This window comes from Saccopteryx leptura, chromosome 1 (assembly GCF_036850995.1).
Source record: "Saccopteryx leptura isolate mSacLep1 chromosome 1, mSacLep1_pri_phased_curated, whole genome shotgun sequence".
NCBI classification, from domain to species: Eukaryota; Metazoa; Chordata; class Mammalia; order Chiroptera; family Emballonuridae; genus Saccopteryx; species Saccopteryx leptura.
The window spans coordinates 341,820,527-341,848,413 of NC_089503.1; the positions used below are offsets into that span (position 1 = coordinate 341,820,527).

The following is a 27,887-nucleotide window of genomic DNA, read 5'->3' on the forward strand; positions in this document are numbered from 1 at the left end:
ATGTTATTGTTGTTTTTTAACCAGGTCAGTGTGTTTAAAGATTAACTAGGTTTTATTACCCAGATGAGTGATCTAGGGATTATTATAGGTAAGATATTACTTTAGAGGAGTAAAATGCAGACACAGCTGCAAGGTATTGCAAGAAGCTGCCAAGTTTTATTTCAGACATGAGCCATAAGGTAGTTGAGCTATGTAATTATGTTCAAAGCAAAGGGACCACTCTGTGATCTGTGAAAGCTTATATGGCAAAGTAATGAAATTGGAACTGATGAGGTTTCTATGGCTATGAGGGAAACTCAATTTTTATCATAAATAAATTTTACATTAATTTTGTCCAGCACCTTTGGGATTCACCAATGGTTATTATAGGTAGGAAGTCAATTGAAGAATGAAGCACATCAGATTTTTAAATTGCTATCAACTGTTAATGTTTCAAGTTGAAAATTATAACATTAAATTTTAAATGTATCAAAACAAGCACTTACTACGTGCATATTTTATGGAGAGGGGATCAGTAATAGATTTCAGAGCCCCTAGAGTAATTAGGTAGAAGAATCTAAAAGCAGTTGGTACTCTTTTATCTCATATAATACAACTGTTTTACAGTTAAGGAAAATGATGTACAAAATAACTTTTCTAAAAGAAATTCAGCTAGTAAACACTTTGAACTGGAATCCACATAAGAATCCAATCCCATGCTCTTATTCATTGCATCACCAAACTAAGTCACAGTATCTTCTTTTTGGAAAGTTTCAAACATATATTAAAATATTGATATCAATAGACTGACAATTTCACCTTATATGCAGGAATGGGATTCGATAACCACAGGTTCGCTTTTTTTTTTTTTTTTTTTTTTTTTTACCAGTTAACCTCTTGTGTAATGATTTCAAGATGTGATAAGGATTTGAGGCTTAGAAATTGGCAGATCTGTTTGAGGATTACTCAAGGGCATTTATTACTTCTTTTAGGAACAGCATCTGTTGCAGTTGCAGGTATCCTTGCAGCTCTTCGAATAACCAAGAACAAACTGTCTGATCAAACAGTACTATTCCAAGGAGCTGGAGAGGTACCTGCCTTATGTAATACTTATGTTCTCCTAAACTAATGAACATAGAATTTATTTTAATTATTTATTAACTTGAAGTTTCAGATATTCTTTCAAATTTATAGTGTATTGTAAATACAGGTTTTATTGGGAGATTCACAAATTAAATATTGAGGCATATTAATTTTTCCTAGGAGACTTTAGGGATATAGAGATATTTTTCACAGTTCTAAATTGGTAAGATTATCAGATGTTGCCATAGATCTTTTATTATGCATTTTTAAGGTACATGCAATAACAAAAAAGTTTCCAATGTATGCTTATATATAAGAGCCTTTAAGAAATATTTAAGCTATGCTGTCTGATGCTAACTTTTATATCCTCCAGTGTCATATACAAATGTTTTCTTAATTTGCCTGACAATTCAATGTTCATATATAATTATATACAAATTTTTCAGAAAAAATATTTTGAATTATAGACTTACTATTCATTACTATTCACACAAAAAATCTGCAAAATATTTTGTAATGTTGGAAGGAGATGGCAGAAAGACAGAATTATGCTGTTTTCTGTTATCTTTTTTTATATGTTAATCATTTGAAAGAAGAAAAATAGATTCTTCAATAATAATTTGTTCTTAAATAGAAATTAAAATGTCATTTGAGTTGAACTTTTGAGAAAACTGCCAAAATCTGTCTAGAATTATAGAATGTAACAACATATGGAGGAATACTCTGTGACTATATATAATTTAAGTAGTTTTAAATTTGCATATTTAATATGATTATGGATAAATACATTACACTGGTAGAAATTGTGTGCATTATAGTTTTGATTTTACTTGATCTTCAAACAAAATACACAAACCTAGAACATAAGATATAGATGTGGAAGTAGTCAGAATGTAAATCACAAATTCATTTTCACATTGAAATAAAAATCAAGGCTAATTTAAAAGTTGATTAAATTTGAGTGTTTTAGTTCTGTGGATTGTTGTATGTTGTACTTAATTTTAGTAAATTTCTTTGAATTTCCAGGAGATTTTGTTGAATGACACAGGCCAGTTCTTCACAGAAGTATTCATAGTTGGATGATTCAAAACTGTCACTCATTTGTCCCAGATAAGGTTTTAGAAATTTCACAAATTACAACAAAGTTTATCAAATACCAAAAAAATTCATTCCTTTAATCTTGCAAGAAAGTTTACAGTGTTTTCTTTGTCCAATTTAAGAGAGTAAATAAATGCTTAGGAACACAGATTTTATATTTCATTTTATTGCCTAATTGGTGAAAGTCCCATCCAAATGACCAGGCTTTCTTCTGCGAATTCAGTTAGAGGAGCTTGAACCCAACAATAAAGCAATACATGGTCCATTAGGCAAAGTTGACCAGTTCATTATCTTAAATTCAATATTTTCTTGTTGGAGCAATTCCTAATTATATTAACAGGATTAAAGAAACTGACAATCAAGGATATTACCAGTTTATTTGTAGCTAAAGAAGAAGCCACATAATAGTGGTTCTGTTGTGATAAGAAGAGTAAATAATTGTCAGTTAGTTTAACCTAGATGTGACAAAATTATTTTACTCATGTGTGAATAGCTCTTTAGGTCAATAGACACGACCACTTTGTACTTTATTATTTACAAAGAGAAAATGGAGTGAAGTACAACTTGAAATAATATTTGTGGAACAACTTAAACATGTTTGTTTTTACAACTTTTCCTCAGGCTGCCTTAGGAATTGCACACCTGATTGTTATGGCCATGGAAAAAGAAGGTTTACCAAAGGAGAAAGCCATAAAAAAGATATGGATGGTTGACTCAAAAGGATTGATAGTTAAGGTAAGAATCGGTCATTTTAACCATAAGAAAAATCAATATGCTGTTCTGGAGGTCCATCTCAAAGACTACTGCTATTTTCACCTACCTCACACATAACATTGTGTTACAGGAATGGCCATTATATGTGAAGGGCCATGTCATGTAGTAATACTGCTCCTCTTATGAATAAAGAAGAGAAATATGGCTCAGCTATAGATCTGTCTGTGAGGTAATGTAAGTAGGCTCTATGGGTTGTCAGTCCATTTGAATTCGGTTAGTTTCCATGAGAGGCAATTTGATACTGATACAAATGAAACACCTAGGGATAGGTCCTTTTATTAAGGGATTTCTGTCAAATTGCATACTAGATAGAAAGGAGGAAAAAATAAATAGCTACTCTTTTACCTGCTACTTTCAACTAAAGTCTTGAGGGTTTGAATAGGAATCCCTGAGGAAGGCTTTAATAAATGGCCTGTTTCAACAGTAACTTACTTGTGGTTCAGTTTTTCCAGCTTTAATAGAGATAATAGTATCACTTCATCAGGTTATTGTAAGAACTAAATAAAACTAGGTAAGTAACCATGTTGCTACACAGTTGTTAAGGCATTATTATTTCTACCATCGGTGCACATCAATCACACCTCCTTAAACCACCTCCTTAAATGGCTGGAAAAATACATCTAATCCCCTTTCCACATGAAGATGAATTTTAAAAATAAACCTAAGCAGTATCTTTGGTAATTTAATATGTAAACAAATGTGAATATATATATAAACTTTCTGAAAAACCGTTTTATGTGTATTATGAACCTTTAAACATTTATGCTTCTAATCCAGTCGTTTCCATTCTAAGAATCTGTTCTACACAGATAGAGATGCGTACAATGTTTTGTGTATGAGGATATTATTACAGCATTATTTACAATAGTGATATATTACCCTGGGCAGATAGCTCCGTTGGTTTGAACATTGTACTGAAGCACCGAAGTTGCTGGTTTGATCCCTGGTCCAGGCATACAGGAACAGATTGATGTTTCTGTCTCTCTCTCTCTCCCTCTTGCTCTCCCTCTCCCTTCCTTTCTCGCTAAACTCAATAAATAAACATTTTTAAAAAATAGTGATATATTTTATCATACATTAATTATAATAGTGATATGTTATACTTACCTAAATAAAGGATAATTGTGCAATAAATTTTGAAATAGCTATGTAAGTATAACATGTAAGCTTAAAATACTTTTCAAAGAAATAGAATATTTAAGGATCAATAATATAACGTTGGGTGAAAAAGGAAAACACCATCATCTTATATATAACTCTTTTAAAAACTGAGTTACATATAAAAGTCACAGAAAAAAATGCATCAAGTACATATTACTTTAAAACTTACATTATTTTTAGTGTCTTTCTATATATTTTAAATTCTACCTAGTAATTATAGTCCTTTAAAGTTAGAAAAATGTTTGTTTTCTAAAATCAATATAGACAAATCTTACCTTAACTGGAAGTCTATGCTTAACTTTTTATAGTAAATGAGCATCGATAAAAGCAGTAAAACATGATAGAAATCACTTTTACATCTTTTGAGAACCAAATAATATTTTATTAATTATATAAACCTGCAATTTAGTTCACAGTATCTTAACAAAGTTTTAAATTTCTTGGCTTAAAAATTGCTATTGCGGCCCTGGCCGGTTAGCTCAGTGGTAGAGCGTGGGCTTGGCATACGGGAGTCCCGAGTTCGATTCCCAGCCAGGGCACACAGGAGAAGTGCCCATCTGCTTCTCCACCCCTCCCCCTCTCCTTCCTCTCTGTCTCTCTCTTCCCCTCCCGCAGCCAAGGCTCCATTGGAGCAAAATTTGCCCGGGCGCTGAGGATGGCTCTGTGGCCTCTGCCTCAGGCGCTAGAATGGCTCTGGTTACGGCAGAGCAACGCCCGGATGGGCAGAGCATCACCCCCTGGTGGGCATGCCAGGTGGATCTCGGTCGGGCGCATGCGGGAGTCTGTCTGACTGCCTCCCCGTTTCCAATTTAAGAAAAATACAAAAAAAAAATTGCTATTGCTTTGAAGAATCAATATAAGTATAAAAAGTTGTACATTGTGGCCACATGACAAATATTGTGGTCATGGAATAACATTTACTGAATGATATCGCCTATGGATCAGGCATTATGTTAGACTTTGGGAACACAAGGCCATTTCAGGAGGCTCACAGTTTACTAGGGAAAATCAAATAAGTCAGGAGTCACAATTCTACATGAAAATGTTACAGAAATATACGGTGATAGAAAAAGATTTGACTGGTTAATGGGTATACAATATAATCAGCAGTTCAAATGCTATAGAAATGTTTCCTGAAATCTATGTACTCTTATGGATCAATGTCACCCTATTAAATTTTCTAAATAAAATATGTAAATAAAGAAATATGTCCTTGATGCCAAGGTTGCAGTGAGGTGTCACTCCTAGCTTCACAAGGAAGATTAATAGGAATGCTGAAGAAGATTCTGAGACGAGGTATTTCTTTAGCTAAGTCTGAAAAGAAGACTTGGGAGTTTATCTGGAGTCTCCATGGACATCTTAAACTTCTTAGATCCAAAACTGAGAAGAGAGAGAAGTGGAGTGGCAAGTTCACTTTCAGATCTTGATAGAAACTAGGGATTATGTCTTTCATCTCTTTTTATCTTCAAAGCCTGCATAGTCTGTAGCACATAATTGATAATAATGAATTAATGAATGAATAGCCTTCCAGGCAGAAGAGCAGCATTTACAAAAGGAAATATTTGGTATAAGAAACATTTAGGGATTAGGTTTGAAAGGAAGTGAATGACAGGTGATGAAGACGCTTCTAAATCCTGAAAATGAGCAATTGAAGAAACTTGTAAGAGGAGGTTTGCCCGTGGTCACCCTGACGGCATTGTGGAGGGTGAAGTGAAATGAGGTGAAACTGAGGAACACTAACGCATTACAAAGTTGTTACAATAATACTGCTAAAAATTAGTTCGGGGCCTGAAATTAAGCAGTGACTGTGGGGGTGACAAAAAGTTTGGTTCAGTTGATATTTAAGAAATAGAATTATCAGCATACTTAGTAACTGATTAAATATGGAGGGAGGAGCAGGATGGAGTAGAGGAAGTAATCGAGCAGGACTCCTTGGGTGTGATGCAGCTATTAATGTAGAAAAGGAGTAAAGAATGGACCAGTTTAAGGGAAAGGTAAGGAAATCAGTTTTGGAGTAGCAAGTTTAAGGCACCTGTGGAGATCTCAAATGAAATGTCCCTTGGTAGTTGGGAATAAAAGACTGAGGCTCAGGGTAAGAGTTTGGGCTCCTGGGGCTAGAGAGTGGGAGATCATCAGCATGTTAATAGTTGGAGCCATAGGAAAAGCTGTACAAATTGTGCTGCGCTTAGTAATGTAATATAGTCAAGGATAAAAAAATAAAAAAGTCTATCATTGTAGTTTTGTGATTTCCAGTGACTTTTTTTATGTGAAATCTTCATAAAAATATATAGATTTTAGCATCTCAGTTTTAACATAGACTTACTAAACTGAGAATTCAAAATCCAGGATTATTATTAATACTTGGAATTAACAGTGAAGTTGTTGCTGGACATAATCATTTACTCTTACTTCATGTCCTTTACTTGCCAAAATAAAGAACTATATATATTCTGCTTGCCAAGGTAAATAAAGTTACATTTAAAGATTGTTATATATTTAGTAGCTTGTGTAGTATTTAATATAAAAGAAACAAAAAAGCTTCAATTAACCACTTTTTCTTTCGTATTTTTAAGAAATCAAAATTATGTTGATTTTTGTTGAAGAACTAATAAATCTTAGAATAACCAGTAAATTAGTATACTCTTGCTTTCAAATTTCCATGATTTTTTTGTGGTTTTTATCTTTTATCCTTAGTACTTTAACAACTTCTCCTGAGGATCAAAATAATTTTATTAACTTGAAGTGAAATTGTTTGCAATATGTAAAAATATTGTTTTAAATAAAAATATTTATTAGTCAAACTCCTCCACTCTTTAAAGATGTGAAACCAAAACTAAAAATAAGTAAACTGCAAGGTTAGCTCTTTTATGGAGTTAAATTATCCTCAGATTAGATGAGTATTATTCTAACATGATTTCTTTTTTCATTTTCAATATCACATCAATAACATTTTCCATTATTTTCCTCATATTCACATATGCAACGAATGAGTTTGTGCTATAAATACCAATATTTTAAATAATTCATCAACATTAGTAAGGTTGATTAAAATTGATTGTATGGTCACTGATAATACTTAAATACATTAGGTTAATATTTTATAACAAGAAACTGACATAACTATTTAGCAAGCTAATATTTATGGATTTTCACATAAATAAACTGATACTTGGTTTAAAAGAAATCCTTCCAAAGTAAAAATTAGAGAGAGAATAAATACAGTAGAGAAAGGGTGAAAAAGAAAGATTGCCAGCATGACTAATAATTGCCTTTCACAATCATAATTTGGAGCATTTTCAGGGAGGACAAGAAGCCACAAAATAAACCAGTCCATACTTAATGTGTTCTGTAAGTAAATACATTCTTGCTTTCGCTAATGAAACAAATCAATGCTAAGACAGAAAACTCAAAGCAAGACTATAGAATATTGTCTTGATTTTAGTTTTATTTTGTTCTCTTTTAAATAACTTTTTAATTCATTACATTTATAGTTAAATGTTTGGTTCCTGTAGAAAAAGTGAATTAATATTATATGTTGTAAGGGTAGTTTTGACAATGTAGTTATTTCCTTCCTCCGAGTTTAATCTTTAGGGCTGGGACTTGAGGTTTCACTTTGCACAGAAAAAGTTCTCCTTTCCTCGGGAATATCCTGAGTTTCAGCCAGCGATGCTATCACCACCTTGAATGGTGTTTAATATATTTCATACATGGTGGTTAAAAATATATATATAACTCCTAAGAGACTTGGAAGCTTGGTGAAAAGTATCTGGCTTGATTTTTTTCTCACTCTTTTCTATTTCCTGTAGAGTATGGTCAATGAATACATATGAATTAAAAAGAGCAGAGACAAAAGATTATATATATGCATCTTTTAGACAGAAAATTTTGGATGTTGATTTTTAACAATACAGAATTAAGTATTGATGACATTAACCACCTATTATCTTAAATTATTATCACAATGCCTGATGATGCCCTAGCGTGGAGAATACTTTTGTCACATCATTTATCTTTTTTTAATCTGCCACGAGGAAATGACACAGCTCTGAGGTCTTTAACAAGCACACATACCTTCATTGTAACTACTGTAGTGAAATATTACTGACAGTGAATTAGGAAGGCCCTGTCTACAGATCCAAAGAAGGGCCACATTGTAATTCCAATAAACTAAAGACATGACAATAGAACAGGTCCTTAAAATGGAGCCGGTTATGTAAACAGGCGTGGATTCAAGGTAGGCACTTATGGAAGGTTTCCTTTCCTAAATGTGTGGAGGAAGGAATACATATTTATCAGTGACAATCTATAATCAATTTTTATACCTATCCTGGGCCATGGAATGCTAACCCCACATCTTGACATTCTTGGCCACCTCTCCTCCCCACTCTTACCAGAACGTATTTGCTTTTCATAAACGTAAAAATTCATTATCTTCTATCCTATAATAAAAATCACAAAATAAGGGGGAGGGGAGATTAAAGAAATAATAACACAAGAAATTCCCAGCAATTCTTAATACATTTCGTGTAATTGGAGACTCTTAAAAAAAAAAAAAAAGAAACAGTATAGAATTTGAGATTTCTGAGATAAGTATCCACAAGCACTTTGCCAAAAGATAGCAAAAAGCTGAAATGCAAAGGATCCTGGAAAGGGAGAACGAAGGGAAAGTAAATCTTCTGTACCGGTATCCAGCTGAAGTGATTGGCGTAAAAAACATGGATTCCAAATTAGATTTTGAAAAAAAGAAGAAAAATGAACCATTGGTACATAAAATAGAAGTCCAAAGGTAAAGGCAATTGCCTTAATATTTCTAGATCCAGAGAAGGTCACATTTCAATAGTTTTTTAATTTAAACCAGGTCATCACTTTGAAAATGGTATAGAAAATACTTAGGGGACCTTTATTTTGTCTTTGATTCTTCTGTTTTTGGTAAGTAAAGTCCTTTAGTAATGCTAGTATTACTATTTCATGATTCCTGGCCTTCTTTCTGTATTTTCTCACATTCCTAAATCACCACCAAGAATCAAGCTTTTGGAGGTGAGGCTGTGGGTAATTTATGTTTCTCACCAGATGCCTGTCTTCTGGCCAGGTTCTGGCTTCAGTGGGTGGGAGCTGCCAGTGCCGTTACTATGATTGATAAAGCAAGATGCTCATGATAATAGCATACATCATTTATCTTCTTTATGATTTGCTTCTCACTCTGGGGAAACTTAGGGGTTTAACCCACTTTAAATATTTTTTATTATACCTCAGGTTGTCAGCCAAAAAAGCGGTACCAGAAATCTGTCATTGTTACTTTACATTATTCTGTAGCTTTCCTTCTTTAGACTTCATCATTTTATAATTTTTGGAAAACATACCGCATACTTTTTAAAATTATATCTGGTAGAGATCTGATAAATTGTTTAGTGCAGTGGTACTCAAAACTGACTAATTGTTCTAGTCCCCTGGAAAGCTTAGGGAAAAAAAATAAAAGAATACAGGGCTTCATCCTGGAATTAGTTAGCATACCTGGAAGCAGGGCTCAGGAATCTGTTTCTCCTTAGGTGAGTCTAGTGCTCAGTTAGCTTCGGAAAAAGAACCCACAGATCTGGCTCATTTTTATCAGCATAGCATCACCAATCCAAACTCTTTTCTAAATGGAAAAACCAACATCCATGGAAATATCAAGACTTGCCCAAGATCATGAGTGAATGGAAGACATCCTGAGTCTTAGCCCTAAATTCTATGTCCAACATCTATGTGTCTAACTGGAGGGTTTTTCTTTTCTTTTTAAATTAAGTGAGAGGTGGGGAGGCAGAGACAGACTCTTGCATGTGCCCCTACCAGGATCCACTCGGAAAGCCCCCTATCAGGTGATACTTTGCCTGTCTGGGCCACTGCTCCATGGCTCAGCAAATAAGCTTAGCACCTGAGGCGAGACCATGGAGCCATCCTCAGCACCTAGAGCCAACTTTGCTCAAACTATTTGAACTATGACTGTGGGAGAGGAAGAGAGAGAGAGAGCGAGAGAGGGTGGGAAGGTGTGGAGAAGCAGATGGTCACTTCTCCTGTGTGTCCTGAACAGGAATTGAACCTGGGACTTTCACACACTGAGCCAACACTCTACCACTGAGCCAACTGCCCAGGGCTAAGAGCTATTCTTTTCTTTTCTGAATATCACTAAAAGTTTTCAGGAGTAACATTTTTTTTCCCTGTTAAATGTGTTAGAATGCATTCTGCTACTAGTTTTTTATATGTGTATCTAGCCAAAAAAAAAATATTACAAACTAATGATATATTGTCAACAATCAACAATTAGGAGGCCAACATTGTAAAATACAGTTGATCCTTGAACAGTTTGGGAGTTAGGGGTGCTGACCTTCATGTAGTCAAAAATCCGCATATATACTTTTGGCTCTCTTCAAAACTAGTTATCCCTGATATCAGTAGGGATCAGTTTCAGGGCCACTGGAGATCCAAAAATACATGGATGCTCAAGTCCCCTATGTTAAATGACTATAAAACAATGTATAATGATTGGTCCTGTACATCCGTAGACTCCCAAATATGGGTTGAAAACATATAGGTATTTATTAAAATGATTGAATATAACTGGACCTGAACTTGAGCAGTTTGTACCCATGTTGTTCATGGGTCAAATGGTGTGTGTGTGTGTGTGTGTGTGTGTATATATATATATATATTTTTTTTTTTTTTAAGGAAGAGAGAGAGAGAAAGAAAAACAGACAGGAAGAGAGAGAGAATGAGAAGCATCAACTCATAGTTGCAGTACCTTAGTTATTCATTGATTGCCTGGGAAGGGGGGGTGCTCCAGCCAAGCCAGTGGGATTCAAGTCAGCGATCATGGGGTTATGTCTATGATGCCACACTCAAGCCAGCAACCTGTTTTCAAGCTGGTGAGCCCGTGATCAAGCCGGCGATCTCATGGGTTTCGAACTTGGGTCCTTAGCATCCCAGGTTGATGCTCAATCCACTGTGCCACACCTGGTCAGACCACATTTAGAATTTTTAAGATATTATCCTTTCGATAATCTGAGACACTGCAGTAAGTAAAATATTTTCAGTCACTGAATTAAGAAAATAGGGATTATGTTTCTCTCACTTTCATATTATTCCTCATATTTTAAATTAATTTCATGTTACTGATCTGTAGGTCCACATTCAATCTCAACAGACTTTGCCCTCATCTCTTCCTTACATGCTACTTGTAGCAGCCATACAATTCACAGTCTACCTGGTGGAATTTGGTTATTTCTGCTATTAATAAAATAATTTCTAAGACTTTTACTCTTATTCTAGCTTTATTTTCTCATGAGAAGGTTACTTCTTGGCTTGACAATCTAATGAAAATGAATTATTCCCACCTTATGGAGTCATGTGCTCATGTTTCCATTGTCATTTGCTTTGTCATCAGTCAGTGGTCACGAGCTGGTTGTGCTTTCAGACGGGCACCATTCGGATGCTTCCAGCAGGCTGCGCTGTGTGCTCCTAACGCTGCCCTCTCGTGCCGCTTTACCGTGGGATGTGTGGGTTCTTACTGCTTGGCGAGCCCAAAGGTTTTTAAAAATAAAGTTACAGCTTCTTAGTGTTTCCTATTTCTATTCTGTTAATATTCTTGAAAGTCTTATAAATGTTCTTTTCTCTCATAATCCTTTCAGTGGAGTTTCTGCTATTTTAAAGTAAACCAGTGGTCAAGATTAATTATATTTTATTATTATTAAAGAAGAAAGCATGATGCTAAAATGCATTACTATAACAATGAAAGCAAGATGTAGGAAGTATAGTAGTTCCTTAACCGTATTAAACATTGGTTATTTTTTCGATGAAGTATAGTTTTCAGTTCTATGGTAGTAAAAAACTGACAGAGCATCTGAGAGTTCAGAGTAAGTCATCTCATTGATTATTGGAAGAAAGGTGGGTCTAGTTAGAACAGATTAAAAGATTGGTGTTCCTGACTTGGGAAAGGAAACTAATTCAGTATCTATTTTCAGATATACAAAAGATTACTTAAGAGCAGTGGTACAAAGTTGGAAAAAAAGTATTAAATTGCAGTAAACAGGAATTTGGTTGAAATTTTAAAAATATTTTAAACATAGGAAAATGCTAGAATTACATTACTATAAATCTTTTAAAATTGTACAGACAATTTTACTTGGTTTTAATGGTTGGTCACTGGCATTTCTAGATGACAAGGACTTAAGGCAGAGTCTCCTCTTGATTGTGTCTGTGCCATTTTAAGATATCTAGTGTGGAGTGGCTGCTAGCATAAAGATACGTATTTGCTGGATTTTCGGTTAAACTTCTGTCCAAGGAGACCCCTTAATATGGTGACTTAAACAATTTTTTCTTTCATTTAACAACAGTGTAGAGCTAGGCATCAGAGACCACCGTTTAGCTCTGGGTGCAGAGAGCTTTCCAGCTGTCACTGTCCCCCAGCCAGCTGGGGAGAGTGTGTGGGCAATGGATTGGAAGACTTCCTTTTTAAAGACAAATCATCACAGAAGTTGCACACATAACTTTCACTCTATCCTTTTGGCCGTTATGTAGTCTTGGTCTCATCCCACTCCAGGCTGCAAGGACACTAAGAAATATAGTGTCTGCCCTGGCTATTTGCCTCAGTGGATAGAGCATCAGCCCAGCATGTGGACGTCCCAGGTTCAGTCCTCAGTCAGGACACACATTTGCTTCTCTTCCCTTCCCTCTCCCCCTTCTTTTTCTTCTTCCCCTCTCATAGCCAGTGGCTTGGTTGGTTCCAGCATCAGCCGCTGGTGTTGAGGACAGCTCTGTTGGTCTGAGCGTCAGCCCCAGATGGAGGTTGCAGGGCTGGCTCCCAGTTGGGGCACATGTGGGAGTCTGTCTATCTCCCCTCCTCTCACTTAAAAAGAAAGAAAGAAAGAAAAGAAATCTAGTTTCCACCTGGGTAGTCATGTGGTTGGCTAAAACTGTGAAATCTTATTTTAAAAAGAATGAAAAAAATAAATAAAAGAAAAAAGAGAGATGATATACAGTGGACCTGATAAATGAATTCAGCAAAGTGGCAGGATATAAAACCAATACTCAGAAATCAGAGGCATTTTTATACACCAACAATGAACAGTCAGAAAGAGAAATTAAGGAAACAATCCCCTTCACAATTACAACCAAAAAAATAAAGTACCTAGGAGTAAACTTAACCAAGGAGACTAAAGACTTGTACTCGGAAAATTACAAAGCATTGATAAAAGAAATCAAGGAAGATACAAACAAGTGGAAGCATATACCGTGCTCATGGTTAGGAAGAATAAACATCATTAAAATGTCTATATTACCCAAAGCAATCTACAAATTCAATGCAATACCAATTAAAATACCAGTGACATACTTCAAAGATATAGATCACATATTCTAAAAATTTATATGGAACCAAAAGAGAACACAAATAGCCTCAGCAATCTTAAAAAAGAAGAATAAAGTGGGAGGTATCACACTTCCTGATATCAAGTTATACTACAAGGCCATTGTACTCAAAACAGCCTGGTACTGGCATAAGAACAGGCATATAGATCAATGGAACAGAACAGGAAACCCAGAAATAAACCCACAGTTCTATGGACAACTGATATTAGACAAAGGAGATAAGGAAATGCAATGGAGTAAAGACAGCCTCTTTAACAAATGGTGTTGGGAAAATTGGACAGCTACCTGCAAAAAAATGAAACTAGATCACCAGCTTACACCACTCACAAAAATAAACTCAAAATGGATAAAAGACTTAAATGTAGGCCGTGAAACCATAAGCATCTTAGAAGAAAACATAGGCAGAAAGCTCTCCGACATCTCTCGGAGCAATATATTTGCTGATTTATCTCCACGGGGAATTGAATTAAAAGACAGGATAAACAAATGGGACTATATCAAACTAAAAAGCTTTTGCACAGCTAAAGACAACAAGAACAGAATAAAAAGACAAACTACACAATGGGAGAACATATTTGACAATACGTCTGATAAGGGGTTAATAACCAAAATTTATAAAGAACTTGTAAATCTCAACACCAGGAAGACAAACAACCCAATCCAAAAATGGGCAAAAGAAATGAATAGACACTTCTCCAAAGAGGACATACAGATGGCCAATAGGCATATGAAAAAATGCTCAACGTCACTAATCATTAGAGAAATGCAAATTAAAACCACAATGAGATATCACCTCACACCAGCCAGAATGGCACTCATCAACAAAACAACACAGTATAAGTGCTAGTGAGGATGTGGAGAAAAGGGAACCCTCCTGCACTGCTGGTGGGAATGCAGACTGGTGCAGCCACTGTGGAAAACAGTATGGAGATTCCTCAAAAAACTGAAAATCGAACTGCCTTTTGACCCAGCTATCCCATTTTTAGGAATATACCCCAAGGACACCATAGAACAGCTCCAAAAGGAGAAATGCACCCCCATGTTTGTGGCAGCATTGTTCACAATAGCAAAGATCTGGAAACAGCCCAAGTGTCCGTCAGAGGACGAGTGGATTAAAAAGCTTTGGTACATATATACTATGGAATACTACTCAGCCATAAGAAATGATGACATCGGATCATTTACAATAACATGGATGGACCTTGATAACATTATATGAAGTGAAATAAGTAAATCAGAAAAAAACTAAGAACTATATGAATCCATACATAGATGGTACTTAAAAATGAGACTCAGAGACATGAACAAGAATGTGATGACAACAGGAGTGGGGGGGTAGGGGGAGGGGGAGAGGGCGAGAAAGGAGAGAGGGGTTGGGGGAGGGGAGGGGCACAAAGAAAACCAGATAGAAGGTGACAGAAGACAGTTTTACTTTGGGGGAGGGGTATACAACACAATCAAATGTCAAAATAATCTGGAGATGTTTTCTCTCAACATATGTACCCTGGTTTATCAATGTCACTGCATTAAATTTAATAAATAAGTAAAAAATATATATATGGAAGAAAAAATTACTAGGAAAAAAAAGTTTGTTAAGAGAATAAATCTCATATGTGTTTTTATCACAATACAATAAACATTTTTTTAAAAAAAAAGTAGGGTGAATATTGATGGACAATTAGAATTTTGTGCCATAGCATGAAAAATGGTTTCAGTATTTGGGTATTGAAGTAATATGACATATTCAGACTATACTCCAAAAATACCAAAGGGCAAACCCTGCAATTCATTTAGTCTTCTTGGGGAGATGCATTTTCTCAGCAGCAATCAAGGTTATATATAACATTTCATTGGGATGACTAAAGCCAGCTTGGAGTAGGCGAATAATTATTCTGAGATCCTTTTCCTCTGTTGGAGAACCTAGCACATATTACACAAGTTCTCTTGTCTGTAAAAATATCCCTAAACCTTTGAAGAAATAAGTACCAAGCTTCACTTTGAGGCATAGTTGTTGCTTTTGCTTCTCACTTGAAAATTAATGTCTCAACCATAAACAAAAAAGCTGCCCAATATGGTAGCTGCCACAACCATTACTTAGCACCCACCTATTTGTAATGGACTAGACACTAAAGACTGCCACATTTACCTGAAAACAAACAAACATCACCAGCACAAGCTTCCAGAAGAGCCATATGGCCACCATTTCATGATGCACACTTCTTCTGCAAGGTTTTGTGAAAGTACCTTGTGGTTGGTGACCACTATGTTTAAAGCAAATCCCTAGCTGCAAGAGAGTCTGAGGACTATAGGTTAGTCCTTTAGCCTCAGGTGTAGAGGAAGTCATGCTAGAAGCAATATACAGTCCTATAGTATTTGCCATGTAGAGCCTCACATAGATGTTAGTCTAGTTTCCTGCCTTTATACATGCAATTGACTGTATGCATTTCTTGGAAAAAAAACTATGTCATGTTTAGTTTAGCAAGCTGGAAAATGAAAGTTATTACTCCCAGAAAATATGTCTTGTAAGCCACAACGTGATTTAGTACCTGTCTTAGAAATTTCATTTTTTGTGAGAATGAGTTTTACCTTATGCTACTTTCAGAAATAGTTCAGAAATAATTTTGTCAAATACTATAACTGTTAAATGATTCCAGATTCATATTCATATCCACGACCAGACTTTCTCTTCTCTTTCTAATAATGTAGGATTATTTTTTGCTAAGTATCTAAATAGTACTAAGGGAACTGAGGTAGCAGCTGGATTGCAAAAGCATCTTTTTTATTAATTATTTCAGGGAGAGGAGCCTCTTATTCCCAAAACAACATATAGGAACACCATTGAATAATAACAAATGGTGGAATATGTAATTAAAATGAAAATCACCTCCTGTATCGGTTAGATATTGTGTTATCAAAAGCTACAAAATCTCAGTGACATAAAATAATATTTATTTCCCACACACATGTGGGTCAGATGGGGTAGCTCTGAAGATGTTGCTTGGGGTGACTCTTAAGCTCCAGGTTAGGTCTGGGTCTGCTTCACAAGGCTGTCAGCCTCCTTGGACCCACAAGTAAGGCAGGGTATGTACTTCTGAAGGGATGGCAAAGGCATGAGAAAGCAAGCAGCACCACCAATCCCTCTTAAGGCCTAAGCTCGGAACTGGCTTGCTCTCATTCAGCTCAGATTTTATTGAGCAAAGCAAGCCACATGTTTACATCCAAAGACAAAGGGGTAGGAAAGTACGCATACCCTGTCTTTTGTTGAAAGGAACTATATATAGTGTTACATAACAAAGAACACTGACACAGGGAAGGGATGGTGAGGAATTGGGGCCTAAATCAAAGTCTGAGTTATCAGAATATTTGGGGAGAATTCTCTGTCAACCCAGATACTTCTGTTTTCTTAGTTGTGACTAATAAGTTATGATTAAGCCTGGTCACTTGCTATGTTGATGCTTAGTCTCCATGTTTGAGAGATGTAAAAGAGATGAATTTCCCAGCTGTGAAGTTAAGAGAGGTGTGAATGAGGGTATCAGGTGAGTATGTAATATTTCATTATTGTTTCATTTTTAAAATATAAGTACAGGAAATTTTTAAAAAACTGTACCTCATAAATACAAAAAAAAAAGCCACCCTGAGAATATTTAGTGTTTACTCACAAAATCAGCCCAGCTTTACATAACTATTTGTTGTTAGACCTATGACTAATTCTAAAAAGGCTATGATAATAGATAGGTCTAATTGAACAATTTGAAGCTTCCTGATGGAAGTGGAAACTAATTTTATATGATTCTTTTGACTAATTTTATTTTGTAATAAGCATGATGAACAAGAGTATGGACTAACAATGTTCAACCTAATATTATTAGAAATTAGAATGTTCTTTCCTAAAGTAGATATGAAACAGTAAGCTTCACATTTGTTCCTGGATGAATTAAATAAAATGTTTTAGAATTGAGATATAATTGCCTGACCAAGTGGTGGTGCAGTAGATGGAACGTTAGCTTGGGATGCTGAGGACCGAGGTTCAAAACCCCAAGGTCACTGGCTTGAGCTCAGGCTCACTAGCTTGAGTTGCGGAGTTGCTGGCTTAAGCGTTGGATCGTAGACATAACCCCATAGTCGCTGGCTTGAACCCAAAGGTCACCAGCCTGAGTCCAAGGTTGCTGGCTTGAGCAAGGGCTTACTGGCTCATCTGGAGCCCCTGGTCAAGGCACATATGAGAAAGCAGTCAATGAATTACTAAGGTGCCTCAACTATGAGTTAATGCTTATCATCTCTTATTCCTTCCTGTCTTGTCTGTCTCTCTTGCTAAAAATAATTGAGATGTAATTGATATTATATTAGTTTCAGGTGTACAAAATAATGGTTCAAGATTTGTATATATTGTGAAATGATCACCACAAATAATTGTGGTTAACATTCATCACCACACATAGTTATAAATTTTTTTCTAGTGATGAGAACTTTTAATATCTATTCTTTTAACAACTTTCACATGTACAATGGGGTATTACTAACTATGGGTACCATTAGACATTATATTCCCAGGACTTACTTATTTTGTAACTGGAAGTTTGTATTTTGACCCTGCTACCCATTTTGCTCATCTTCTTTACCCTCTCCCCCTTTGGCAATCACTGATCTGTTCTCAGTACCTGTGAATTAGTGGGTTTTTATAAAATTTAGATTTCACATATAAGTGAGATAATACAGTATTTGTGTATTTCTTTCAGACTTATTTCATTTAGCATCATCCCCTCAAGGTCCATACATGTTGTGTTTGTAGGTTTCTGCTTTTTTATGGATGAGTTATATTCCAATGTATACACCATATTTTGTCTGTCTATTACTCCATCCATGGACTCATAGATTTTTTCCATGTCTTAGCTATTGTAAATATAATGCCGCAGTGAACATGGGGCTGCATGTATCTTTTCCAGTTAGTGTTAAATACAATTATTTTTCACAGTGTCTCAGATGTGTAGTATATTTTGTGTACAAGAAAAAAATGTGAGATAGTAGTAACCTTTTAGAACCCAGAAATGAGTAATGGTGAATTCTGTCCTTAGCAATCTGTTTGCTTTAATGTCATGCTCATAATAGAAAATGGTAGCAGAGAAATAGCACTTTACTGTAGACTACAAGAAAATGTACCAAAATTATAAATGCTGGCATTATGATTCATTTCTTATTCTCAATAATTTTAATTATAACTAACATTGAGCTCTTGTTAAAAATCAGGCACAGTCCCAAGTGCTGTCATTGTATTATGTAATTTAATCCACAAACAACCTAATGAGACAGAAGTTCTTATTATACTTATTTTAGAAATGAAACAAGTGCAAAGAGGTTCATATCTTTCAAATGATCTATAATTCACATGTTACTTTTAAAAATAAATAAAATGATAACCCTTTTAAAGCAAGAAAATTGTACATCTTTAGGATTAACAGTTTACAAACAATCTGTTATGTACTGTTCGTAAAGCTTTTTCTCCAGAGCTGCACTGTGTGTGAAAGACTGAATTCTGCTACCTGCCTTGGGCAAGTCGCTTAACAGCTCAAAATTCTGTTTTCTTTGCAAAATGACTGTAATTATACTTGCTCTACTTTTCACAATTGTTGAGAGGATCAAATGAAATACGTGAAAACAACTTATAGGTCATAAATACTATATAAAATTAGGCAGGGATTTATTATATAATCAAAATCTTAAAAATTTGCTGCTAGAGTACTATAATTGTTTCCTAGACAACTCATGACACATTCATAATATAGAAATTACAAGTAAACACATATAAAGCTATATATAATACTTATTCAGAAAATAAAACTATGATAGAAATATGGCATCAAGTTCCATTTTTAATCAATGTACATAAATTGGTAGTGCTGCAGCTAAAGCCAGCTCTACATTTTAAGATAAAACAGTATCTTTATTTAAATGACATTTTGTATTGCCATTTGTTAATGCAAGTTTTTCACAAATGTTTGTAGAATTAATATTTTAATATTAAATGATAGTTAAATAAGGGAACGACTTTATTTTCTTTGCTTTTATATCACCATTGCCTAGAACATTGTCAGAGACATAAATATTTATTAAAAGAATAAATGAAATCATACTCTAATAATTGGAGAAAAGACATTAAGAACAGCTGTAAAATATTAAGCATTAATACTGGCAATATGGATAATATTTTGAAATTTGTTTGACTTGCATGTTTGGCAGATTTATCACTTTTTTAAAATTTGTTTTACTTAGGGACGTGCTGCCTTAACAAGAGAGAAAGAAGAATTTGCTCATGAACATGAGGAAATGAAGAACCTAGAAGACGTTGTTCAAGACCTAAAACCAACTGCTCTCATAGGTAACCTTTCCTCCCTCCCTCCCGTAAACCCTACCCCGACCCCATTTTTAATCTGATTAGTTTCGTTACTACTGATTTTTGAGGCATAAGTTAGCATTTTGCAATTCTAACCTTTGGAATTGACAAAATTACACGTTTACTAAAGCAATAGTACCCCACAGACACTAGGATTTGTAAATTCATGCTGTCTTCTGAATCTTACTGATCCCAGCTGAACTGTGGCCCCCTCTGCCAGCTTTGTCAACCTGTTATCACCTGGCATAGTCAGCATTTTCCAGGCTTGATTGCTCCACACAGACAGTGGTTCTTAAATGGGAGCAATTTTCCCCCAGGGAAACATTTGACAATATCTGGAGACATTTTTGGTTGTCACAACTGGGAGTAGAGGGCGAAGTCAGGGCTACTAACATCTAGTGAACAGAGACTAGTAATGCACAGGAAAGCCTCCCACAACAAGGAATTATCCAACCTGAATGTTAAGAGCGCCAGGGTTGAAAAATAGTGAACTAGACACTCCTTGAATACAGGGACTATATTTGACATATCTTTATATTGCACTTGGCAATTAACAGTAGTTTACACACTCTGCATGTATGTGCATGGTAAGATGTTTATTATAGTCAGATTTAATGTGGTTGAAAAGCTCAAGTCATGAAACTATCTCTTATTTTCTGTGTATAATATCAGCCTAACTTTGTATCACACTCCATTCCTGGAAGCTCTTGTGAAGCAAATGACAATATTGAGAATAGTAATTATAACCACAATAAAAACAAATACCTTTTTTTTAATAGATTTTATTTATTGATTTTTCAGAGAGAGGAGAGAGAGAGTTAGAGCAAGAAGTATCAACTCAGAGTTGCTTCACTTGAGTTTTCATTAATTGTTTGTCGTATGTGCCTTGACCAGGCAAGCCCAGGGTTTCAAACCAGCAGCCTCACCATTCCAGGTCAAAGCTTTATCCGCTGTGCCACCACAGGCCAGGCTAAAAATGAATAAATACTTATTCCATCACTGAAACTGTGGAAGCCTTTATTGTTGTGTTTTATAAAATATGTTCTATCAGGAATATTGCATTTTTTTCATTTTAATTATGCAGAGTATTTTGTTCTTCTTTTGAAATTCTTTCAATGCATCATACTTCAGTTTTAAATTGAATTGGATGATTGTCTGAAATGTTAGCACTGGTTTATAAAATACAATTACCTTATAGTCTTGGAGATTGAAATATATTCAGATATATTTTTTCAGAGAGAGAAAAATGGAGAGAGATGAGAAGCATCAACTCATAGTTGAGTCAACATTAGTTGTTCATTGATTGCTTCTCATATGTGCCTTGATCAGGGCACTCAATCTGAGCCAGTGCCCCTTGCTCAAGCCAGTGACCTTGATCCCATGCTCAAGCTGGCAACCCATTCTCAAGCTGGTCACCCCACACTCAAGCCTGGCAAGCCTGCACTCAAATTAGATATATAATGCTCACAGAAATCAGGGGATATTTCAAAACGAATATGAAGCGATAAAATATCCCCTAATTTTTGTGAGCAGTATATTTTTCTTATAGGGGGATAGTCCATATTGAACACATTTAAATTTCATGTTATAAATGCCTGTATTCAAAATTACTTGTGACTAGTCACCAGTTCAATGTATTATGACTTAAAGGTTGTAGCTGTGATTTTTTAAAGATACTTGTAGATTTATAACCCTAAAGATTATTGGCGTTGGCTGACCAGGCGGTGGCGCAGTGGATAGAGCATTGGACTGGGATGCGGAAGAACCAGGTTCGAGACCCCGAGGTCGCCAGCTTGAGCATGGGTTCATCTGGTTTGAGCAAAGCTCACCAGCTTGGACCCAAGGTCGCTGGCTCGAGTAAGGGGTTATTTGGTCTGCTGTAGCCCCACGGTCAAGGCACATATGGAAAGCAATCAATGATCAACTAAAGTGTCGCAACAAAAAGCTAAAGATTGATGCTTCTCATCTCCGTTCCTGTCTGTCTGTCCCTATCTATCCCTCTCTCTGACTCTCTCTCTGTCTCTGTAAAAAAAAAAAAAAAAAAAAAAAAAAAAAAAAAAAAAAAAAAGATTATTGGCATTAATAAACTTATTTTTTGTCACTTTAATACGAATACTTCATATTTTGTTTAGGGTCTGTTAGAAAATAACCTGACTTCTCACTGTTTTATGGTCATTGGCTTCTTGGATTAATTAACCAATGATAGTCCTATTTACTGATTTCTCCTTTCTACTTTAGGAGTTGCTGCAATTGGTGGTGCATTCTCAGAACAAATTCTCAAAGATATGGCTGCCTTCAATGAACGGCCTATTATTTTTGCTTTGAGCAATCCAACCAGCAAAGCAGAATGTACTGCAGAGCAGTGCTATAAAGCAACTGAGGTAAAGCAAAAGTCTGATATTTTAATTATCAAATTTTGATTTGCTGTAGGGAAGCCCAGGTTATCAATGGTGCTTATCACTTAACTTTTAAAAATTATACAACCAAGATTGAAAGAAAGGTCAGAAAGGATAAGAACCATTTCCTACAATGTTGTAAAAATCCTCTTCTTAAAATAAAATAAAATAAACTTTGTAGCGTTTTTTTTTGATAATTTTCCTCAAGTAATTTGAAATTATCTAAGATTTAAACATAAAAGTTAGAAAGGAAAAAGCTTGATTCTAGATGCTTATTAAAATAACTTTTAACTAGCTATTCTGAAACATTGAAGCATACCCTATAAAAACCACAATCTTATTTTTGCTTTGCTAAATCCTGGGTTTGGATTTTGACGCCATGGGTGGAGCGTTTGGGTAGCCATTTTGACATCCAGCCAGGTTGGAATAGGAGTCCTCAAAGCTTCAATACTGTTTCCAAAAAAGTGACTTATTTATATTTGCATTAATACATATTTGACCGTGATGTTGACAAGAGCCTTTTTCCCTTCAAAGGCTTGAAAAGGTCATTTAAACACAACAGGAATTGAGTCATATATATCTAACACTTTTAATTTGGAAATGAATCCAAAATGAACTAGAAAAGGTAAACATGACATAAAGTTGTATCTGTACAAATCAAACCTTGATGGCTCCACTTCTTTCATATGCCATTAATCCAAGTGCTTATTACTTGGATTAATGAAATTTTGGCAAGGAGCAACTTCATTGTTTTTCAATCTCTTATTTGGGATGGCATCTGTGTCCTCAGTAATTTAAATGTTTCTCTCTTCTCTAGATTGGGAAATTTGCCTCATCAGCAGTCTTTAAATCTTTAAAGGAGGGGGGGAAAAGCCTCTCTGAGTAATAATAAAATTTTAGCATTGCACATAGCATATTACTTGTTTAAATAATCATTTTGTTTTCTGTTTTCATGTATCTCCATAGGCCTCAAGAGTTTATACATTCATCTCTAATAGACATTAACAAAATTAGCTAAATTTATATAGTTGTGTTTTTAAGTTTAAATGCATCTGATATAAATGGTCTGAATTCTTTCTTATAATCTTGTTTAATGTTCTGTGTTCTTTTTTTTTCTTTCTTTCTTTCTTTTTTTTTTTTTGTATTTTTCTGAAGCTGGAAACGGGGACGCAGTCAGACAGACTCCCGCATGCGCCCGACCGGGATCCACCCGGCACGCCCACCAGGGGGTGATGCTCTGCCCATCCGGGGCGTCGCTCTGTCGCGACCAGAGCCACTCTAGCGCCTGGGGCAGAGGCCAAGGAGCCATCCCCAGCGCCCGGGCCATCTTTTGCTCCAAAGGAGCCTCGGCTGCGGGAGGGGAAGAGAGAGACAGAGAGGAAGGAGAGGGGGAGGGGTGGAGAAGCAGATGGGCGCCTTTCCTGTGTGCCCTGGCCGGGAATAGAACCTGGGACTTCCACACGCCAGGCCGACGCTCTACCACTGAGCCAACCGGCCAGGGCAATGTTCTATGTTCTTATACGTAAAATTGAAAATCACTTGAGGCTGAAAATTTAAATGCTGGTTCAGCCAAAGGATTTTACAGAAGAAAGAAAGGTCTATCTGTTGCTGATATGAGTCTCTCCTGCTGCAGGCACAGGTGAAGTCAAGAAAGATTAAAAATACAAAATGCAAAAAAGTTATTGAATCATGAAAAACTATACCAAAAATGGTCTGGAGAGGTTTTCTTCTCCATATTAACAATTCATTATATGAGAATACCTAGCTGTCATTTATTTAATGCCATTCCTTCATAAAATGTGATGATTATAGAAGGATGACCAGGAGGAGTGAGAGTGAAGAAGGGGAGGAAGTTAAACAATATAATATAGTAAATATAATATTGCAAGTTTCTTCCTGTAAATTTTCAAACGTATATGTACATATTAAATAGTACATATGTTTATCAAATATATATCAAATAATAATTTAGTTACATTAGACAGTTACTTATAATAAAACATTTTATCTGCTAAACAGAGCCAAAAGTACCGGATTTGTCTGAAAATAAACCTAATCTTGTGTAACACATAATAGTGTCCTATAGACAACTAGATGAGAATTTTTATTTTCTTATCTATTTTTATCTTTTTGTATACCTTATACAAAAGATACACTATATGATATTGGTTAAAAATGAGTATGTTAATATTATTAATATCATAATTGATTTCGACTCTAGATCTGTGATTTTCAACTGGTGTGCCTCAAAAATTTTAAAACATACAATACCTAGAGAACAGACTGACAGCTGTCAGAGGAGAGGGGCTGGGTGAAAAAGGTGATGGAATTAAGCAGAAAAACAAAACAAAAAATATTCAAAGACACAGATAAAAGTATGGTGACTGCCAGAAGGAAAGGGGGTGGGGGAGGTGGAAGAGGGTCAAGGGGGGTACATGGTGATGGAAGGGGACTTGATGTGTAGTGGTGGACACACAGTACAATGTACAGATGATGTGTTATACAGTTGCACACCTGAAACCTACATAATTTTATTAACCAATGTCACCCCGATAAATTCAATTATAAAAAAGAGTTTTTAAGATGTAATACCTGAGTATTTTGTCAGGGGTATGGACCTCTTTTCCCTTAGATTGCTAAGTAAAAAAAATGACAACAACCAACACAACAATAGCTGTACAGTGTGAATGTCCTGTCTTGAACCATTAATATATAGGTCATATAATAGAGTTGCATCTTATCAGTCACATGCACAATAAGGTTACATCTGATTGGTTAATTCTTGGTACCAGAATTCCTTATATACAAGTATAGGCACCTGATTTTTAAAAAAAGTCATTTTGGAGCAAAAAGTGTAGGTAATTACTATTACTATTTTTTTTTGTAAGTCAATATTATACCTATTTTTTTTTCAGATGAGCAAATAATTTTTTTTTATGTGTTGCAGAATTTTAGTAATTTGTTTATATGTGTTGTGAGATGGAAAAGGTTGAAAATTACTGCTCTAGATGTGGGAGGGGTGAAAGTTATCATCAGTATGTCATCATTTAAACTGTGCTTTGGGGATTTGGTGCTTTAGACTTTTCAAATCCATTTCCCAGATTGTAATGCTTTATTTATTGAGGGTTTCTTATTCCTGTTATAGAAGCCTGAATGCTTTTCATTGTATCTCTGCCCTCACCCTCAGATCAGACAGGTGCTTCCCTTTGGATCAGCAGTATGGAATGCAGCACCCGACAGGCCCTAAGTTAATGTCATAGTAAAGCATGTGACATATGAAGTTCTTCAAATACATTGTGACAAAATATATTTTAAGACTAGGAAAAAATAAAGTTTTTGATAAATATTGATAATTTAATCTTCTTATTTGCTAATCCCACTTGTTCTAATGGGTATGTTTCCTATATGATTTTTCATGTAATTCTTCATAGTATAGAAATATAGAAAATTTGTTTCCAGTGGTTGTGTCGAAATGTATTGATACCTAAACTCTAACCTAAAATGTCATTCTTTCCAATAATCTATTAATTTATCATTTTTATGTTCAGAAGTCTATAATTAGAAGCCCCTATAGAGATGGTTGAAAGACCTATAGATTGGTCCACTGCAGAAATTAGAGTGGTACCAGGACCTCGGGTGTCCTGTGCCTTGCATGCTTCTAGGAGTAGAGAGAAACATAGCGAACACCAATAACCATCCACTCAAGACCTTCTTGCCTACATCGTAAAAACTTGCCCCCACTTATTAGGGAGTTAATGAAAAAAACTTCCTTCTGAATACTCATATGGGGCAGTTCTGCTATGATACATTTGTTTTAAGATATCTTGCTTCTTCTTAAAACTGTATGTCTGTGTTGTAGGGGCGAGCGATTTTCGCCAGTGGCAGTCCTTTTGATCCAGTCACTCTTCCAAACGGACGGACGTTATATCCTGGCCAAGGCAACAATTCCTATGTGTTTCCTGGAGTTGCTCTTGGTGTTGTGACGTGTGGATTGAGGCATATCACAGATAAGATTTTTCTCACTACTGCTGAGGTATTGTAAAATACTCCTCCGTTTCCCAAGGCTGCAAAATACACATGTGCCGAGTGTAGGTGGTTTAATGTTTTCTTTATCTAGCACAGTCTCAGCTCATTCTCTAGGTGTAGCTGAAAGCTGAAGAGAGTGAGTTATCCCCAGCTGAGAATAAGGTCAGGGAGCGGGTTCCTACTGACGCACTTACTTATACAAGATTGTTCTTCAGTAGTCAGAAAAAAAAATGTTGTTCTCATTTCTTAAACGGAACCCTATTTTATTTTCATACTTCCATTCAAATTCTGTGATAGCAGTGAGACAGTTAAAAATTTTGTTTCCAGCTCATAGATTAAGTGGTAAATATTTCTCTATTAGGAATTTGCCTAAATAATGGCATTTTAAAGATTTAAAATGAAAGTCTGGTTTGATATAATGAAGAGTGTTTATCATTCAGGGTTCAGTATAGAAAATAGGAACCATTCTAATATTTTAAGCAGAAAGGAAATTAAAACAGCAGTTAGGTTTTCATACGGTCATTAAAGAGACAAAAGTGGGTTCCCGTGTGGGCCCGCAAGGAAGATTCTCAGAATTTTACAGAGAAGACCCACCAGGGAAGCTCTGTGTAAGCTGCGGTTGTGAATTGTGAAAGCTCTGAAATTCTACCCTATTTGCAAGCTAACAGCTTAGCCTGCCAGTTTCATAAACGCTGGCAAAAAGACACAAAACTCCTAGAGACAAAGGACTTCATTACGTATGGCACAAGAAGTAACCTGAACTTCAGGTTCCCCTTGCCCCCAGGCCTCAGGAAGGTGACACAGTGATTGGACATATTGTTGTAAAATCATGTAAAATCATTTGACGATCAGAATGGTCATTTTGTTGATACTATGTATGAAGACAATGCAGTTCATGAATGAAATTTTGAGTGAATTTCTTCTCTTAAAATTAAACCACTATAGGACATTATAGCTGAACTGAACCAAATAGCAATTGATTAATATTCAGTAAGAATATCAACAAAGATTCTTATTTATTGCTGTGCTCTGAGGAATCCAATCCCAGTGTTCAGCACTCGGTGCCATACTCTGAGAACAGATGTCTGGTTCTGCCTCTTTCTTTTCATCACTGCGGTAAAAACACAGCAGCCGATGTCTTCGAGTTTCTTTAACTCAAAAAATCTTGTAAAACAAGAATAGATGTCTAATTAGTAAAAGAGCTTTTCACAGTTGTTATATAAGGAAAATGTAATCCATTGTATTTTATAGCAGATACATCAGAAGGAAAAAAAGATCTTTTATTCATAGTAGCCTGTGTTTTCTTTTGCAAATAACTCCAGCACCCTCTAGTGACAAATTTCATGGGGAAAACAAAAAAGAAAAAAAAAAACCTTTCCATTTATGGTCCCAGAAAAGGAATGCCAAAAAAACTCTGAAGAAAAATAAATAAAATATGTTAATGTCAGTAGTGTTCCTCTTATCTTAGCTGTGATCTCTCTGGCTAAATCCTTTGGCCTTTCTACTTTTGTCTGAGGCTTCAGCTCTTCATTTTTTCATTTTCTCCTTTTCATCTCTTTTTAAGCTATGAGCATTTTTCTAGC

General features: G+C 35.5%; 1 protein-coding gene across 1 annotated transcript in view; it reads left to right on the forward strand.

The window, feature by feature from the left end:
* Nucleotides 1-27,887, forward strand: part of ME1 (malic enzyme 1) — a 197,732-nt gene that overhangs the window by 160,521 nt on the left and 9,324 nt on the right. Inside the window, exons 8-12 of the mRNA XM_066358939.1 lie at nt 972-1,069; nt 2,782-2,895; nt 19,762-19,867; nt 22,121-22,263; nt 26,138-26,311. Of these exons, the coding sequence (XP_066215036.1) occupies nt 972-1,069; nt 2,782-2,895; nt 19,762-19,867; nt 22,121-22,263; nt 26,138-26,311 (635 nt within the window). The remainder of the gene's footprint in view (nt 1-971; nt 1,070-2,781; nt 2,896-19,761; nt 19,868-22,120; nt 22,264-26,137; nt 26,312-27,887) is intronic.